This window comes from Acinonyx jubatus, chromosome D3 (assembly GCF_027475565.1).
Source record: "Acinonyx jubatus isolate Ajub_Pintada_27869175 chromosome D3, VMU_Ajub_asm_v1.0, whole genome shotgun sequence".
Classification (NCBI taxonomy): Eukaryota; Metazoa; Chordata; class Mammalia; order Carnivora; family Felidae; genus Acinonyx; species Acinonyx jubatus.
Window position 1 is genome coordinate 42,568,284 of NC_069392.1, and position 17,921 is coordinate 42,586,204.

The 17,921-nt window shown below is 34.3% G+C and overlaps 1 protein-coding gene across 3 annotated transcripts in view; it reads right to left on the reverse strand.

Annotated features, from left to right (window-relative positions):
* The window catches only part of ROCK1 (Rho associated coiled-coil containing protein kinase 1), a 157,519-nt gene that overhangs the window by 89,429 nt on the left and 50,169 nt on the right, over nucleotides 1-17,921 (reverse strand). For all 3 annotated transcript variants that reach the window (XM_027068615.2, XM_027068614.2, XM_015066575.3), the window contains exons 3-9: nucleotides 11,705-11,805; nucleotides 10,855-10,992; nucleotides 8,050-8,225; nucleotides 7,111-7,195; nucleotides 5,701-5,845; nucleotides 5,228-5,366; nucleotides 1,778-1,869 (exon numbers count right to left, since the gene is read on the reverse strand). In XM_027068615.2, the coding sequence (XP_026924416.1) occupies nucleotides 1,778-1,869; nucleotides 5,228-5,366; nucleotides 5,701-5,845; nucleotides 7,111-7,195; nucleotides 8,050-8,225; nucleotides 10,855-10,992; nucleotides 11,705-11,805 (876 nt within the window). The remainder of the gene's footprint in view (nucleotides 1-1,777; nucleotides 1,870-5,227; nucleotides 5,367-5,700; nucleotides 5,846-7,110; nucleotides 7,196-8,049; nucleotides 8,226-10,854; nucleotides 10,993-11,704; nucleotides 11,806-17,921) is intronic.

Below are 17,921 nucleotides of genomic sequence, written 5' to 3' on the forward strand. Positions count from 1 at the left end.
TTACCTGTTCTTTAAATTAATATAAACAGTTACATTAAGGAGGTATAACAATATCATAAAATGCCATTGATTTGGACTCCCCAATTCCACTAGAAGAACTTTTGTTGGTTTGACCACTGATGTTTTCCTAGTGCCTGAAATAGAATAGTACTCAGAATATAGCAGATGTTCAGTATTTGTTGACTAGGTTACCCCCTCTCCTAATTAATACCAGTTTTTCAGTACGCTAAATGAAATATGTCCTCCCTACTGTTTAGAGCGATTTACTCCGTGGTTATTCTATGGTTATTTATGCATCGTTTCACTCTGAAAAATAATTTAAACCAATATGAAAGATACTTTGTTATTTTCTTCAATCGCCTTTTAAATTTTCTTCAGATTATAATTGTATCTGTAAGCTTTCAGCTTTCTTAAACTTCTAAGAGCATAGCTTGAAAAAAAAACCCACAAAATTTTTCAGTGCAACGATTCATCATCCCACTGTCTTCATCCTGGTCTTTACATCAGTTTCTCATGCAGCATAAAGACAATAATCATGTCACATTTACTTGTCAGGAGGAGGAAGTTCTCTATTTCCCAGTATATAACTATTAACAAATTCTGAGGGTCAAGATGCGCCTGTAGCTTTTCCACATAGCAGGTCATTCAGTGTCATTCTTTGTAGTAGTATAATTTTTTTTAATTCCTCCAAGAATTTATTTCCCCTTTTCCCTCTCAGTCAACTGTATAGCCTGTATACAGTGTATGTGCTGTACCTGAAGGCAATATAACTGTTACTTTAAAAATATTTGATAACTAGGATATTTCACTAATGTTGGCAAAACTACAAACTGCTTCTTCAAAATTAACAAGATTCATTTCTTCTAAGCTTTCCCTCACAGTCTCAACTACACAGGGAGTCATTAAGACAAGTATGTACTACCTATTTAATTTGTAACTGTTTCTAAAACCACACAGCTGAATTTATTTCCATTATTACTGTTTACTGTTACTGCTACAGCAGGAAGTTAGGAACTGGTATATATTATCCTTTCTGTGAACAGGGAAAAAATTCCTGAGACTTCAACAGGAAAAAGATGAATGCTTGGCCTTCCAAATCCACAAAAAGATGTTGGTCAACTTTGGCACCATTATAATTTTTAGTCCATTATGTTAAACAAGGTTTTCTGTGAATCATTTATAATTTTAACTTTTTTTTTTTTTAAGTAGGGCAATGTCCTAACCTGACAGAAAATGAACTTCTTGCACACTACATATTTTCATTTCTGAACTGCAAGCTGCAAATCTGATGGAATCAAGTATACTGTAATTTCCTGTATCTACATACAAATTAAATTCTGGTATTTATCAATAATAGAACTTTATATTTTATATTTTAAGTTTAGTAAAAACAAGGTAACTTGTCCTTTCACAGGAAATATATTTTAATTTAAATTACCCTTTATTAACTTTCTTCACAATGAGATATTTTAATACTAAGACAAAAGGCAATTCAACAAAGATCAAATATCAAAGCATGACTGCTGAGCCTAATTCCACCTCATTTATATAATATTTCATCTTGGTATCTCAAATGGGATATAAAAGAAGTAGCAGTACTATTTTCCCAATATTATCAAATAGTCTCTCTCTAATTAGGGTAGGATAATATACATAACCACATCTGTGTACTTTAGATTTTTATTATACACATATATTAGCATGGAAGTTTCAACAGATTATTTACTACAACTACTTTTGAATATCCACTGTATTGTTCAAGAAAAAAATAACTTACTGTCTCTGAGTGTTTCCCAAGCCCACTGATCATTTTTGAAGAAAAGATGTCGTTTGATTTCTTCCACACCATTTCGTCCTAATCTCACCTCTCTGAATAGAGGGAGAGAAAAAAGTTACTAATCATTTAAGATATTATTATAACCTGTCCAGATATCTTTGTGGACATAATGCTAAAATCTGTGCATGATGATAAAAATAGTTTTATGTCACCTTGAAATTACATTGGTTGTCAGTGTAATTTTCAGCTGAAATTTAAAAACTAGTTGAAGACAGAATCCTGAAGAATTTTTAAAAATATGTATGAGGGGGTGTCTGGGTGGCTCAGTCGGTTAAGTGTCCAGCTCTTGATTTTGGCTCAACTCAGGTAATGATCTCACGGTTGGTGGGTTCAAGCCCTGCATTGGGCTCTGTGCTGTCAGCTTAGGATTCTCTCTCTCTGCCCCTCCCCTGCTTGTGCTCTCTCTCTCAAAATAAACTTAAAAATTCATACATACATATATACATATATATGAAAAACACAGACTTGTTGATACTCGATGACTTTTCTATTGACAACAAAAATACTGATAAATCACTTGCCTTGCTTCATTAGTATCATGAATAAAACAGTGCATTTTCTTTTTTTTAATGTTATTCATTTTTTAGAGAGAGAGAGAGAGACAGAGCATGAGCAGGGGAGGGGCAGACAGAAAGGGAGACAGGGAATCCAAAGCACACTCCAAACTCTGAGCTGTCAGCACAGAGCCCGACATGGGCTAGAACTCACAAACTGCGAGATCATGACCTAAGCCAAAGTCGGGTGCCCAACCAACTAGTTCACCCAGGTGCCCCATAATACAGTATACATAATACAGAATTTTCCTGATAGATTTTCAAAATAGTGGTAGTTATACATTTTTTGCAACCAAGAACTTTACACCAAAAGCTCAGAAAGACATCTTAAATTTAAAATTTCCATTTAATACCCTATTATAAATATTTGTGACCAGTCAAAAACCAATGACAACTAATTTTTGACATTACTACAAAACTGAGTTTTAATGGGACAAATTACTGACTCCTGGCCTCTTAGGTGTACACAGAGATAAAATGTTTAAAAATGTGCCTTTAGCTGATTTGGAAAGGAGAACTCAACAACTTCTGTTCTCTACTAGAGTGCTTATAAACAAGAATACCCCGAATTCCAAAATTTTTCATGAGTTAAAAGATAAATTGCTTTTGATATAATGTGACATCTTTTTAAGAAGCTTTCACTGGGGTGCCTGGGTGGCTCAGTCAGGTAAGACTCTGACTTCGGCTCAGGTCATGATCTCCCAGTTCGTAGATTCAAGCCCCACATCAGGTTCTGTGCTGATAGCTCAGAGCCTAGAATCTGCTTTGGATTCTGTGTCTCCCTCTCTCTCTGCCCCTCCCCTGCTCACACTTTGTCTCTCTGTCTCTCAAAAATAAATAAACATGGGGTGCCTGGGTGGCTCAGTCGGTTGACAGTCTGACTTTCGCTCAGGTCATGATCTTGCAGTTTGTGGGTTCGAGCCCTGCGTCGGGCTCTGTGCTGATGGCTTGGGAGTCCGGAGCCTGCCTCAAATTCTGTTTCTCTCTTTCTCTCTCTCTCTCTCTCTCTCTGACTCCCCTGCTCCCGCTCGCTCTCTCTCTAAGAATTAAAAAAAAAAATTTTTTTTTTAAAAGAAGCTTTCACTGACTCTCCCAGGCTGGATCAGGAAACTTCTCCATGGTTGTATGGCACATAAACAGTATTAAACTCAGATCCCCGCGTCAGGCTCTGTGCTGACAGCTCAGAGTTTGCAGCCTGCCTTGGATTGTGTGTCTCCCTCTCTCTCTGCCCCTCCCCCACTCATGCTCTGTCTCAGAAATAAACCCCAAAATTTTTTAAAAAAAATAAATAAACATTAAAAAAAATTGTTTTCTAAAAAAAGGTTTCAATGACTCCCCCAGGCCAGATCAGGGAAACTGTCCATGGTTCTATGGCATATAAACAGTACTAAACTCAGAGTACTTATCTCTCTGTACAATAAATGTCTCATTCGCTTGTCTATTTCCTCCAAACGACTATGAGGTGTATATCTTTTTCATTTCTTTATCCCTAGCACCTAACGTACAGCATAGTACTTATATTTATAGAGTACATATATTAAATGTAAAAATTTGAAAGACTGTACATTTCAAGCTCTAAAGAAAAAAATGAAGTACAGTAAGTTTATTTTAATTATAATGAATTTAAAATTGAAACATATCTAAAAGCACTAGGCCTCCCAAATATTTAAATTAACAATATATAAACATAAATATCAAACATAATCTTAGTAAGTCATTTGGTTCATGCTTAAAAAAGTATACCGTAAGGGTACACAAAATATGCCATTTTTGTTTCTAAAACACATACATGCATATACATTTATAAAAAGGCTTACTGAATCAGAAAGACATCAAACCAATGACCATCTCTAGAGGAAAGGAGGTAGGAAATACATACTTCTTTATAGCTTTGCACTATTTACTTAATTTCAACAAATATACAGTCATACATAATTAAATCTTTTTTTCCAGCTCTGAGGTACATTTGGCAAAATCTTAAGATATGTAGAGTATAAAGTGATGTTTTGACATTGTGAAAGAACTCTCCCATTGAGTTAATACATCTACCACTTCACATATTTACCCTTTGGTGGGACGGGGGGCAGGGAGGGGGGGTAAGAACATTTAAATTCTACTCTCTTAGCAGATTTCAACTATACAATACTGCATTATCTTAAACAGTATCAAATGGAAGATGCATCATTTTCCCATTACTAAGAAATGTTCCCAATTAAATTAATATATGCCATTGACTAGAAGATGTATTCTAATTTCAGAGATGTTAACATGTATTTAAAAAACCCTCAGGGGGTGCCTGGGTGGCTCAGTCGGTTAAGCGTCCGACTTCAGTTCAGGTCATGATCTCACCGTCCGTGAGTTCAAGCCCCGCGTCAGGCTCTGGGCTGATGGCTCAGAGCCTGGAGCCTGCTTCCGATTCTGTGTCTCCCTCTCTCTCGGCCCCTGCCCCATTCATGCTCTGTCTCTCTCTGTCGCAAAAATAAATAAACGTTAAAAAAAAAAAAAATTAAAAAAAAAAAAACCCTCAGACTCAAGAAAATGTAATTTTTATACTTAACCAAGTTAAAAATTCAACAATGAAATTTAAAAAAATCATCTAGTCTAGCCATCAGAAAAGAGCATTATTTCAAATTCTGAGGTAACACAAGTGACTTGAGATCCAGAAAAGCCATCTAGAATATCATAAAATATTAGATTTCACTGTCATGAATGATTTGGGGAATGGTTATATTTTTATTTCAATAGTTCAAATATAGGAGCTCAGATATAGACCTCAAATATTGAGCAGCAAAATGAGAATTTCCTTAGAATAAAGTTCAATGTTAAGACTATTTACCTGTCAGTAAGGAAGGCACAAATAAGATTTTTTGCTTCTTTTGATATATCATTATCATCAGGGAAAGTAAGTGAATTTTTATGGTTCATAATCTTACTATAAGTTCCAACCAGAGAATCTGCATAAAAAGGTGTATCACCTGAAAAATTGATAGGGAAACAAAAGAAACATAAATAAGATACATTAAAAAAATCAGTTTCAAAGGAAAAGAGTCAATATTACCTGTATAAGGATTACTACATATGCATTAAAGACATACTTAATATATATACATAAAAGAAAACATATCACAAAGTTGCTTTAAGCTTCTAAATAGCTTTTAAAAACATACAAAGCAAGTTTGGATCAGTTTGCTTTCTACAAACAAAATTAATATTGCTTAATGTAACAAATATTTTATTAGAAGAAGCAAAATGGCTAAGTTTTGGAATGAACAACTATGTTAGAGGTACACAAAATTCTCCTTTACTCACCTACAAGCATTTCATATAAAAATACCCCAACTGACCACCAGTCACATTCTCGTCCATAATAACCATCACCACCTTGAGATTTTAATACTTCAGGAGAAATGTAATCGGGTGTTCCAACTGCTGTATCACATCGTACCATACCTTCCTAAAAAGAGTGGCAGTTCAACTTTTGAATTAGGATACAAATATAAAGCCTCAATTATTTAAAAGGACTTTCCTAATAAAACCTGTAGAATTCTAAATCTTTGGGCTATAAGATATATTAAAACCTAATGCAAACTTGATAAAAATGAACACACTCTAATCACATATACATATTATATATGTAATATATTTGTGATATGCGTATGTGTGGATACATCAGTGATTTTTACTTTGTAATAATACTCACTAGGAAGACACACTGCCAAACAGTTGTGCTAATATAATGACTTCATCTTAACAACAGAGAACAACTATATAAGCCAATGCAAACAGATTGAGGAACTGATAGGATGATCATTTGATAACATTAATATATAAAGGTTGATTTAATTATATATATTTTTTGCTAAAATAGTTGTTCAATTTAATTCTGCTTGAAACTGTGAAGAAAACATTCAAGAATTGACTGTACAAATATAAAATGGGGAAGCATGTGTAAAAGAAAAGGGTGCAATAGCATTGAGCACACTGAATATCTACTTAATATGCATCTTAACTCTCCAAAAAAACCCCCCCAAAACTAAATGCAAAAACTATACATATCTGTTACTTATTTTAGCTAGTATCAACACAACAGAATTACAATTAAATGTTCACACAGAAGTTCTATGTAGTATTTTCTTCTAACCAAAATAATTCTCCTTTTGAAATAATAAATACGATTTTTTGATATTGTTCTGTGTTAAGTTTCAAAGAATATAAACTGTTTCAACTGAAACAAAGTAAGCATACTTGCTACTTCAGCTATAAATATGTTTATTATGTAAGTAATGAGGATGGTATCTTTAAAGATTGACTCCCAAAACAGGTAGTAAGATCTTTTACATGTTCTCAGAAGGCTAAGTAAAACACTAAAAAATACACATATCACTGATATCCAATTTTTATGAAAGTCTAATTTTAACACTGGTCTTAGTATTTAGTGACTAATTCCATTTCTAGTTACCAGTAGTAGTGTATATTACAGAGTTGTTATAAAGGATTTAATAAACCTGGCAATGAACACTTACCTTAAATACAGAGAAAAATATAAATCACTTACAAGTTACTAATACAAAATAGAAACCATGCATCTATTTCAACAATTAAGACAGGTCACACCAATTCTGTACAAGACCAGCTACGGTTAGTACATTCTTATAGCATTTTTCTCAAAAGCATCTATCTTGAAATGGCAAAAACTAAATTAAAATCTAATTATTTAACCTTATTCATCTTCATACAAGTACCAAAATCTGCTAACTTCAAATGTCCAGATTTATCCAGCAGCATGTTATCAGGCTTCACATCTCTGAAGGGGGAAAACAAAAACAGTAGAGTGTTTCTAAAACTGGTCAGACACTGATCAAAATTTTATGAGGCAGTTATTTTAGGCCATGTATCTTTACTCATTATAGATAAGGCCATTTCTGATCCCTAGGTGTTTCTATCACATCTATAAATTGAACTTCAGGAGGGAAACTCCTTTACATGTTAATGCCTCAGAGAAGGACATTTAATATTCCCTTTTATTAAAATTTGAATTTGATTCTTACAAAGCAGAAGGCAAACCATGAGAAAGAATAACCATAAAAAACATTACACTCAGACATAAAAGTAACTGAAACACATTTTTCAACATAAATATATAAATAACCCCAGGACTCGGTCTAAATCATGCTCATTTTTGTTATCACTAGCACTTGGCACAGCAACTGCATTGGATTCAAGCAGTGTTTGCAGAAATGAAATTGTTCTTCTAACAAATAAATATGATTTATTCACTAATTAAAAGCAAATTGATTTATATATTTAAAATTTTGCATAAAAAACTAATCAAAAGCAATTTAATTTGTGTACAAAATTTAAAGTGTTTAACTCTCTGGCACATACCTCAGAAAACCAGCTTGTAATTTTTATTTTTCAGAACACCAGATAAAAGCTATGTAATCAGATTAAGGGACATTAAAGAATACATTTATATCAACATTAAGCTGAAATAATAACACTATGAATTTCAAAGTTTTAAATTCTGAAATACCACTTATGTCACATGAGAGGGGAAGAGGTGGATTTCAAGTAGGAAACGCTAATCAAATTAAGTTTAAGTAATTTTCAGCCTCCCCCTTCAACAAATGAAAAAATTTAAAGCATTTTTATCTTTACCTATGAATGAAACCCATGGAATGGATTGCATCCAATGCAAGAACTACTTCTGCAGTGTAGAATCGTGCCCATTTTTCAGGCACATCATAGTTGCTCATTAAGTTTACAAGATCTCCACCAGGCATGTACTCCATCACCATGTAGAGATAACGATCATCTTGGAATGCATAAAAAAGCTATTCAAATACAGAAAAAAAAAATCATTAAGCAAAACTGTTTCATTAAAAAAATGGCAAAAATACTAAGATTTAATTAAAATAATCAAATTGCAGTAATTATAGTGCTCTTTAAAAAAAAGACACACATAAGCATAAATACCACAAAGACCCTTGCATATTCAAAGGAACTATTAACTGTGATTCTTTTTTTTTTTTTAATTTTTTAAATGTTTTTATTTATTTTTGAGACAGAGACAGAGCATGAGCAGGGGAGGGGTGGATAGAGGGGGAGACACAGAATCCGAAGCAGGCTCCAGGCTCTGAGCTGTCAGCACAGAGCCCGATGCAGGGCTCGAACCCACAGAGTGTGAGATCATGACCCGAGCCGAAGTCGGACACTCAACCGACTGAGCCACCCAGGCACCCCTAACTGTGGTTATTTTTAAGGAGTTGGAAACTTTTTTGTCTGTATGTTGCTATACTAATTAAATTTTATACAGAGAGAATTTTTTAAAAATTATAATAGTTTCAAGTCTCCTAAGCAAAGAAATATCGTGATTCTGACTTAACATGTGCTTTGGTGAGGTCTACTGCTAAATTTATACTAATACCACAATTCTCAAGAAGTCTAAAAAAACAATTACAGCCTCAGCTGTCCATTAGCTGTGTGACGGGGCAATCTGTTTAACCTCCTTAAGTCTCTGTCACTACAATCTCTTCCAGAAAAATTTAAGGGACTATATAAACTTGTTTGACTTTTATACCTGCTGCTAGGTCAAAGACTGGACCTAGCAGTGGCAGTTTGTAAGTGCTTAAAAATGTCTAATGAAGAGAAGCATAAATTAATCTATAAATTGGAGGCATATCAATAAGGATTAACTACCTTTCAGAGTTGTTAAAAAGATTAGTGAATGTAGAACATAATCGGTACAACAGATGCTCAATAAGTAAGAGCAGTCAATAAGAGGAGGAGCAGTAACAACTAACAAGCAGGAAGAGGACAACAGCTAGAGTTAAGCAGGAAGAGTGAGGTCCATTGATATGAAATTCACAAGAATACCAAGCATAAATATAATTTCTTATTTGACCAGCGCTGAAGTTAAAAAAAGAGCAAATTTACAAAAGAACATTTTAAATGAGTAAACACAAGAAGATTAGAATCAAACTAAAAATAAAGCCCTAGAGAAAATGATACCTTATTTACACAGATGTTTGACTTAAAATCTGTTTCATTTTTTCAGTAGTGTTTAATGATTTTAGTTACCAATTTAGTTATTTTAATTTAAAAACATATTTTAGGGAAGGATAAGAAACTAAGTGGCATCTCATGGCTATCCCAAATTAAAGGATACAATTTGTCATTTGGGCACCATAATTAAAGAAACAATGTTGATTTGGTAACAGTGGTTCTCAACCAGAGGAAATAACTGTCTTCTGACACCACCCGCCCCCCCCACTACCACCCAAGTAAACATTCAACAGTATCTAAACACAATTTCTGTTGTTGCAAATGGTATGTGGGCTGGGGAGGGCTGCTACTGGCAGCACCTGGGTAGAAGCCAGGGATGCTGCTAAAAATCTGATCATGTACAGGACAGCCCCAACAACGAAAGACTATCTGGCCCAAAATGTCAATAATACTGAGCCTGAAAATCCCTGCTCCATACAACTGATAAAAATAGAGCAAACATTTCAGGCATAAAAAGTCACATGTAAATCTTAAACATTTTCCACATTCTCTTTATTCCAATTACTAGTATGCTTCTTTAGGATACTCCACTATATACTGTAAATTAATAAATCACAAAATTCATATTAGTAATTTAGAAATGATTAGTCTACCAGCAGTTTTTCTTTTTTTAAAACCAGAAGATGATTTACTTACCCCATATGTCTTTACATAAGAACCCCCAATACATAAGACAAAAAAAAATATGGAGTCGCTCTAGTTGAGGTAGAAACAGAAAACCCAGAATTATAACCTGCCCAAATTCCTGCTTGTCCCCATGACTTCACCTGAGGTATCTCCATAGTTGGAAAAAACAATCTAAGGCAATTTCCACATTTTTGACCAAGGGAATTGAGGCCCAGAGATGTATATCTTGGCCACAGTTTCATAGACAGGTCTTTGACAGTTAAGACTAGAACTTATAACTACTGACTTCTACTGTATTTTTCTTTCTACTGAAAACCCTACAGCCAATACAAGATTATTTGAAGGCCCACCTTAACTCACCTTTCCTTCATTTTCCCATTCCTTCCTCTCCACAAAGTAAGAGAGACAAATAGAGGAACAGATGGTTAAATAAAAGAAAAGGATCTCATATTTGGGGAACAAACTTAAATTTCAATATTAAATAAAAGTATCCTCTTATAAGATAATAATGTACGACTTCCCCCAAATTGAAGCAGATTAGTTAAGTTTTCTAATATTTAAAGTCTATAGGCACATAATTATTTTGCTTTGGCTTTTCTTCCTAGAGACAACCCAATAAAATTAAATTTTATGATTAAAAAAATGATATATTAGACAATTCTGTAATCAATAATAAATTCTCTATTACTCTTCTAAAAAACAATCTAAGCTTCTCACATACGTTTAGTTACAAGCTCATAAAGCAATAATGAAGTAGAAGCAAAATCATACCTGAACGACCCAAGGACTGTTAGCAAAAGCCATGATGTCTCTTTCTTCCCAGAAAAAAGCAGAATCAGATCTCTTAATCATTTCAAATTTACTAAGAAGCTTCATAGCATATACCTTCCTGGTAGATTTATGCCTTACCTTTAAAATTGAAAATGGAAAATAATAACCCTTTTGTTAACAATTAAAGCTCAGGATTTACCAGAACAATTTACCAAATTATTTTAACAACTTGTTAAATAATATTATTGTTCTAGCTACTTTTATTTTGTCTCTTCTGCTGAATTATCCCAATTAGATAATCTCAAGGCTTCAATTACCAGAAGCAAGCCATGTTAGAAAAAAATCTTTATTCCCTACATTATGACACACTTCATCTCCTCTACCCGGTTATGCATGCTGCTTTCTTATTTATAAAACTTATGATTCCACAGCATTTTAGAAGTCTAATATTACAAGTATAGATTTCTCTTCTGATGTCTGAAACCTCTTCTCTACCCATGGATGCTTGGGGAAAATATTTCATATTATCTGCTGTACTTGACTCTAGGCTTTTTCACATCTTTGGCAAGACTATCTAAAATAATTTAAAGCAACAATTTTATAAAAAAAAAAAAATACCATCCCAAATAATATATGTTAAACACACAAATGGATTTTTTAATTTTAAAGTTATCGTTTTGTTTTGTTTTTAAAGTAGGTTTCACATCCAACACAGAGCCCAGCATGGAGCCCAGCACGGAGTCCAACTGGGATGAGACCTGAGCTGGGATCAAGAGTTGGATGCTCAACCGACTGAGCCACCCAGGCGTCCCTAAAGTTATTGGTTTTTAATTTCATTAAAATAACCTACCAATTGAACTTCTCCAAATGCACCTCTACCAATCACCTTCACTACTTCATAATCTTCAGCTTTCATTCGTAAATCTCTAATTTTATTTATTGTGTCTTTATCTGTATGAAAAGAAAAGTTTATAATTTTAAATCATTGAAGCATTACAGGCAAGTTCTTGAAAAACAAAAAAATTCATTGAGAACTATTTTATAGTAAAATGTAAACTTATAAAAGAGCAATGTTCAATGTATTAAGGATTGTTTTAAATAAATTCTGAAATGAATTCATTCTATTAAAATATTTTCATTAAAATCTAACTTGAGAAATGTTTCAGAAAATAAATATACTACTAACACACACTAAGGAAAATTAGTTAAGTACACAACAAATTTGAATTGAGGGATCACAAGTAAATACTTTAGATTAATGAAATAAAATTTTCTTTTTATCAAGTAAGTTTTGATGATCCAAGAAGATGTAAATAAGATATCCAAGAAAAACATGCAAAAAAAAATCACTTATATCAATACATTTCTCTATGTGAATTCTCTATTTGAATTTAGTTTTTAACTTAAAACACAGTGGGAATCTCTGCAATTATTTATATAAACCTGTCATGCTACAAACTACAATAATTTACAAATCCCCACTGGATAGATATTCTAATTCCTAATTTGGTCATAGATTAAAATAGGGCTATTTTAATCCACATGGGTCAACACTGGCATGAGATTACATGGAAAAGCTTCACATTTCAACGTGTACAAATACAGAACAGCTATTAAAGTAAAGTTCTAGTTCTTAATAAAAACTCTATATGATATTCTCATCTTTCTTTTTAAATGCACATTTAAACTCAAGTGTTTGTGCACATTATGACCAATAAACACATGCAACAGAAACCAAATTTTTACACAGGGATAACATAAGTACATTTAATTTTAGGTTACATATCTACTGCAAGATGCATCAGAAAGATACAGGCAGTAATCAAATATACTGCACAATTATTTATGTCTACCGTACAGGCTCTTTAGAATCACTGTAGATATAGAAGGATGACTTTAAAACATATTTCCTCCTCTTAAGGAGTCCAACCTCTAGCAAATGAAACAGAAATAAACAATGGAAAAAAAGTACAAACAACAACAAAAAAGCTGTAAGGAGGATAAGCAGTTTGTAGAGCACTAAGAAAGATGCCTAACCCCAACCTGCCTGGGAGGGAGGTGGCTAGAAAGGACTTTCTGGAGATAACACCTGAAACAAGTCTAAAATGAAGCAATGCCATTAGCCAGGTGGGGAGAAGAAAAGAAAGAATACTATAGGCAGAAGGGTAATATAAGCAAAGGCACAGAGGAACTACATAGAAGAAAGTTCTGTGTTGCTTAAGTATCAAGTTTGTGACAAGGGTTCAAAGGAGGCACTGTAGAACCCCAAACTGCTTAAGGAGCTTGAACTTTACCTGTAGACCAGTAGCTATAAAACTTTAATCATCAAAAATCCTTCTCACAATAAAATTTAAAGCAACTCAATATGTAAAATAGATAAAAGAAAGTGCCCTGCTTCAGGAGGGTAGTGGTGTGGTGGTGGGGATATCAGAGAGGGGCTGGAGCCTCATCTACTTTGAATTCTTCCATAATGCAGTCCCTGAGAGTCCTGTGGGATCTGTTGGGAGCGGAGAAACATCATGAAAGGAAATAAGGCAGATAAACACAGTTAAATTTACATTTCAGCTAACCCACTCTGGAAAATATGTAAAAAGATGAACTGGATAAGGACAATACTGGAAGTGGATAGAATTTTAAGAGTACTGTAATGCTCCAGATGAAAGTTAGAAGAATTCTGAACCAGGATGTGTTATATAATAGGCTGTGGAGTTGAGAAGGATCCCTAGCTCTGGTTATATGAGGTTTAGAGCGATAAAAAGGCTACAAAGTCTGTTGCTGGAGCTCAGAAAATATATCTGCTGCAAATTTATATGGGAATGATGATCTTGCTTCCTGTTTTAATTTCTGACAGCACAGGAAGTATATAAAGCAGCTTGATTCATGATTCAAACAACATTAGTTGTCAGAATGACTTTATTAATTTACATATGGCATAATAAGCGCTGTTTTGCCTGTTAATTTTAGGTTGTATTCATTAAGAAACATTACCAAGTCTGGGACAAAAACTAACTTCCAAAATTAATCAGTGTTTAATGGAAACTCAGTGACAATTAACATGGCTCTTCTCACTTAGAAAAACCTTCATCTTGTCTTTGTCTTAGATAGCTCATACTACCATACAAAATACCATAGACTGGGTGCTTTAAACAACATTCATTTATTTTCTCACAGTTCTAAAGGCTGGAAGTCCAAGATCAGGGGACCAACGTGTAATTTCTGGTGAGGCCTCTCTTCTTCGTTTGTTGGCAGCTGCCATTTCTCTGTGTGTTCACTTGATCTCATGTGTGAGACAAGGTTAAGGAAACCAACCTATCTTATCAGAACCCCACCCTAATGGCCTCATTTAACCTTAATTGCCTCCTTATTGGCCCTATCTCCAAATACAGCCATTGGGGTTTAAGGCTTTGACAAAATAAATGGCAGGGGGAGTGGGGGGGAATGGGACTACACAAAATTTAGTCTATAACAATCTTTTTTAAAAAATCACAACTAAACATCACCACTGCTAAGCAATCAACTTGTTTTATACTAAGATAAATTGGATGTTCAGTTCCAATTTCTAACAAAAATTTACAGAATTGATGATGTAAGTCCACAAGAAAGAATGATGTACCACTTACACTGTGGTAAAATAACATATGATAGATTCAGATATTTTCCACAAAGTACCTGCTGATGTATAATAAAATAAATAAATATAGGCTTCAACCACCTTGCTGTTTGCACAAGCTTTGTCAATTTGTCCAACTAAGCCTTTTTCTGTACCATACGTAATTTTAACTACTATCACTTGTAACACACCTTAGCAGACTCCATTTCAAACTGTACCTGTTATTTTCTCATCTTTCTTTAAAAATATTCTTGCCTATACTTGTTCCATGCAGACTACACAGAGAGGATAATTCTTTAGTTACTCCAAACTCAGCACTGACTCCTAAAATAAACACGAATCAAGGAAAATCACTCAGAATTGTTCGTCTTATTTTTTAATTGACTACTGATGTTGCTCTCAATGACCTCAATTCTTTGAGCAAGTGTTCTTGCCAAAAAGCTAATAGTCTTAAGGAAATTTTTCTCTCTATACAATATTTTTATTTTTTATTTTTTTTGCTGCTGCAAACACTCACCATTGGTGAACAGCTTTCCCTGTTTGGCTAACAAGCCACTCATAGACTAATGTAAGGTCACAGCCTCATTCCTTTTTATTTATGTGAATAAAATTCTGTAATTAGATATTCCATTTCAAATTTTCTTTTTTTTTCTGACTATTTTTGCTTTCCTGTGATTTGGGAATATGACGATGAGGGCTGACTCTGGTAATGTCAATATATATAATTTCAGCACAGCTACAGTATCACTGCATAATAAACAATGCTTTGCCATTTAACTTCACAAAATAATCCACACTTGACTGTGCCTCAAAATGGTAACATTCAAAGTTCACTTTTCTCTTTTTTGACACAATGGGGTATGCACTGGTAAAAAAAAATAAAATAAAATGCTGTCGTATGGTGATACACATTAAACTCTGTTCAGCTTTAACTGTATCACTGTGATTTAGCTGAGTAGCCATGTGAAGCAATAACAATGCCCTGTAGGAATTCTGTCTGGACTACTCAATTCAGACACTGTAGCACAAAAACAGTCACAGATAATACAAAAAAGAATGAATGTGGCTATGTCCCAATAAAACTTTATTTTGTGGGCACTGAAATCTGAATTTCATACAATTTGTATATGTCATATTTTCCTTCTTTTGAACTTTTATCAATCATTTAAAAAATATAAAAAATATTCTTACCTCATGGGGCATACAAAAACAGGTGGTGGGCCAGATTTTTCCTGTGAGCTATTAGTCTGCCAACCAGTGCTCTAACAGAAACCCAGCTCCCCACTAAGAACACTGCTTCCCTTGCAGCTCTCAAGTGGTGACCTTTATCCTCCCCCACACATGTCTTATACCCCTGGCCCTGAAGATGGAACAGAAGAACTGCTATCTCTACATCTCCCACCCTAAATCTGCCAGCTTTGATTTTCATGTTATATGTTAGGTTATATCTCTCACTACCTCTCATTACTGATGTAAGCTACCTCTCTTGGGTCATCAATCTCATTGCTAGACAATTTTAGTTCCTGGTTTACTGACCTCTCCAACATTCACCGGTTTTAATTCCTAAGATTTTAATGTTTCCATAGATGACACTTCTAATAACCTGGCCTCTCAATACCTTTAAACTTCTCTCCTTTACTATGTATGTGTGTGTATATATATATATATATATATATATATATATATATATATATACATACATACACATATACATATACTATATACAGATAGCTTCTCTTTCTTATCTCCCCAAATTACATTACATGGTCATTTATTACAATCACTCACTTGCATACATCTTTAATGCCTTCTTGGCTCTCTTCTGCTTCATTGTCCTTAGTTTGTCAAAATCATAATCCTAGTTAAATCCAATTCTCCAACTAACTCTTGTTAGTACCCATGCAGTTAAGTAAGTCTGGATGAATACATAAAATCATATTGACTGATCCCACTTTGAATTCATAATCACAAACATAAAGCTGGCCCCTAATTCTGCTTGGCATTCACACTTCACTAGTCTGTTCACTCTCCCATTCTGCTAGAGACCATATTTTACATTTTTTTCCCTCTTCTCAAACCTCACACAGCTCTCCCATTGATCCTCATTCATAGCTAAGACCTTTTTGGCTACCACCCTGAAGCAAATGAAACCATCAAGAAAACTGCCACAGATTTGTCACCACACACACACCTATATATTTAAATGTCAGCATGGGCACTCATATATTTGGGCACCTTTACTACAGGAGAATACTGTTATTTTATACCAATCTCTTCACCAGTGATGTCACACTCTTTTTCACTAGTTCAGGGACATTGCTTCAGCAATACTACCCTTTTTCTCTTGAATCATTAAGTTTCCGCCTTCCTAACCAGATCCTATGGTTAGATCATGCTACTTTCATTCTCATCTTAAATCTCTTCATCCCATTTCTCTCACCAGCTACTGTCCCATTATTCAACTCCACTACAGCAAATACCCTCAAATGTTGTCTCTCCTCTCAGTTTCTAAATCTTTCTTCATATTTGCTCTTAAATCCACTCTAGGTGGGCTATGGCCATTACCTTTCTATCAAAGCTGCTCGTCAAAGTCACAGACTACCAACATGTTGTTAAATCCAATGACAAATTCTCAGTCCTCATCTTGACGTAACAGCAGCTTTTGACAGTTTGGTCCATCTCTGCTGGTTTACTTTTTTTACTCAACTTCCACATTCTTCCAATAACACTACGGATGTTTTTTCAAACTCAATGGCTACATCTCAGTTGCCTTTGCTGGCTCTTCCTCCTCTCCCAGAGTTCTTAACACTGAGCATTTCAAGGCCCAGTCTTTCATAGTGTTTTCTTCTCTATATTTATTTCTTTGGGGGGCTTTAAAAGCTATCTACATGTCAACAAATTTTTATTGATTTATTGATTGGTAGTCCAGATGTCTCTCTTAAGCTTCAGATTTATATATTCAAATTGCTTACAAAACATATCTACTTGGGTAACACACCTCTCAAATTTAATGTGCATGAAACTTGAAGAGATGGTATGATCCAAAACCTCTACTTGTGATCTTCCTATTTCCACTGATAGTTCAATTTTGCTAAAGCCTAGACATAGCACATTCTTGACTCCTTTTTTTCCTTACATACCACATCCTATCATTCAGAAAAATATGCTAGCTCTACCTTTGAAACATTATCTCCAACTTTTCACTCTCTATACTGCTTGCTAACATTCTGGACTAAGCCACTATCATCTCTTCCTCGGATTACTATAATTGCTTCTTAACTGATTTCCCTGTGTCTTTCCTTGCCTCTCCATAGTTTATTCTTAACCCTGGGTGATATTCTTAAAACACAAGTCAGAGCATGTCACTCCTCTGCTCAAAACTCTCTAATGTCTTGCCATCTCAGTCAGAGCAAAAGTCAAAGATCTTACAAGACTCTACATGACCCAGCCTACCTAT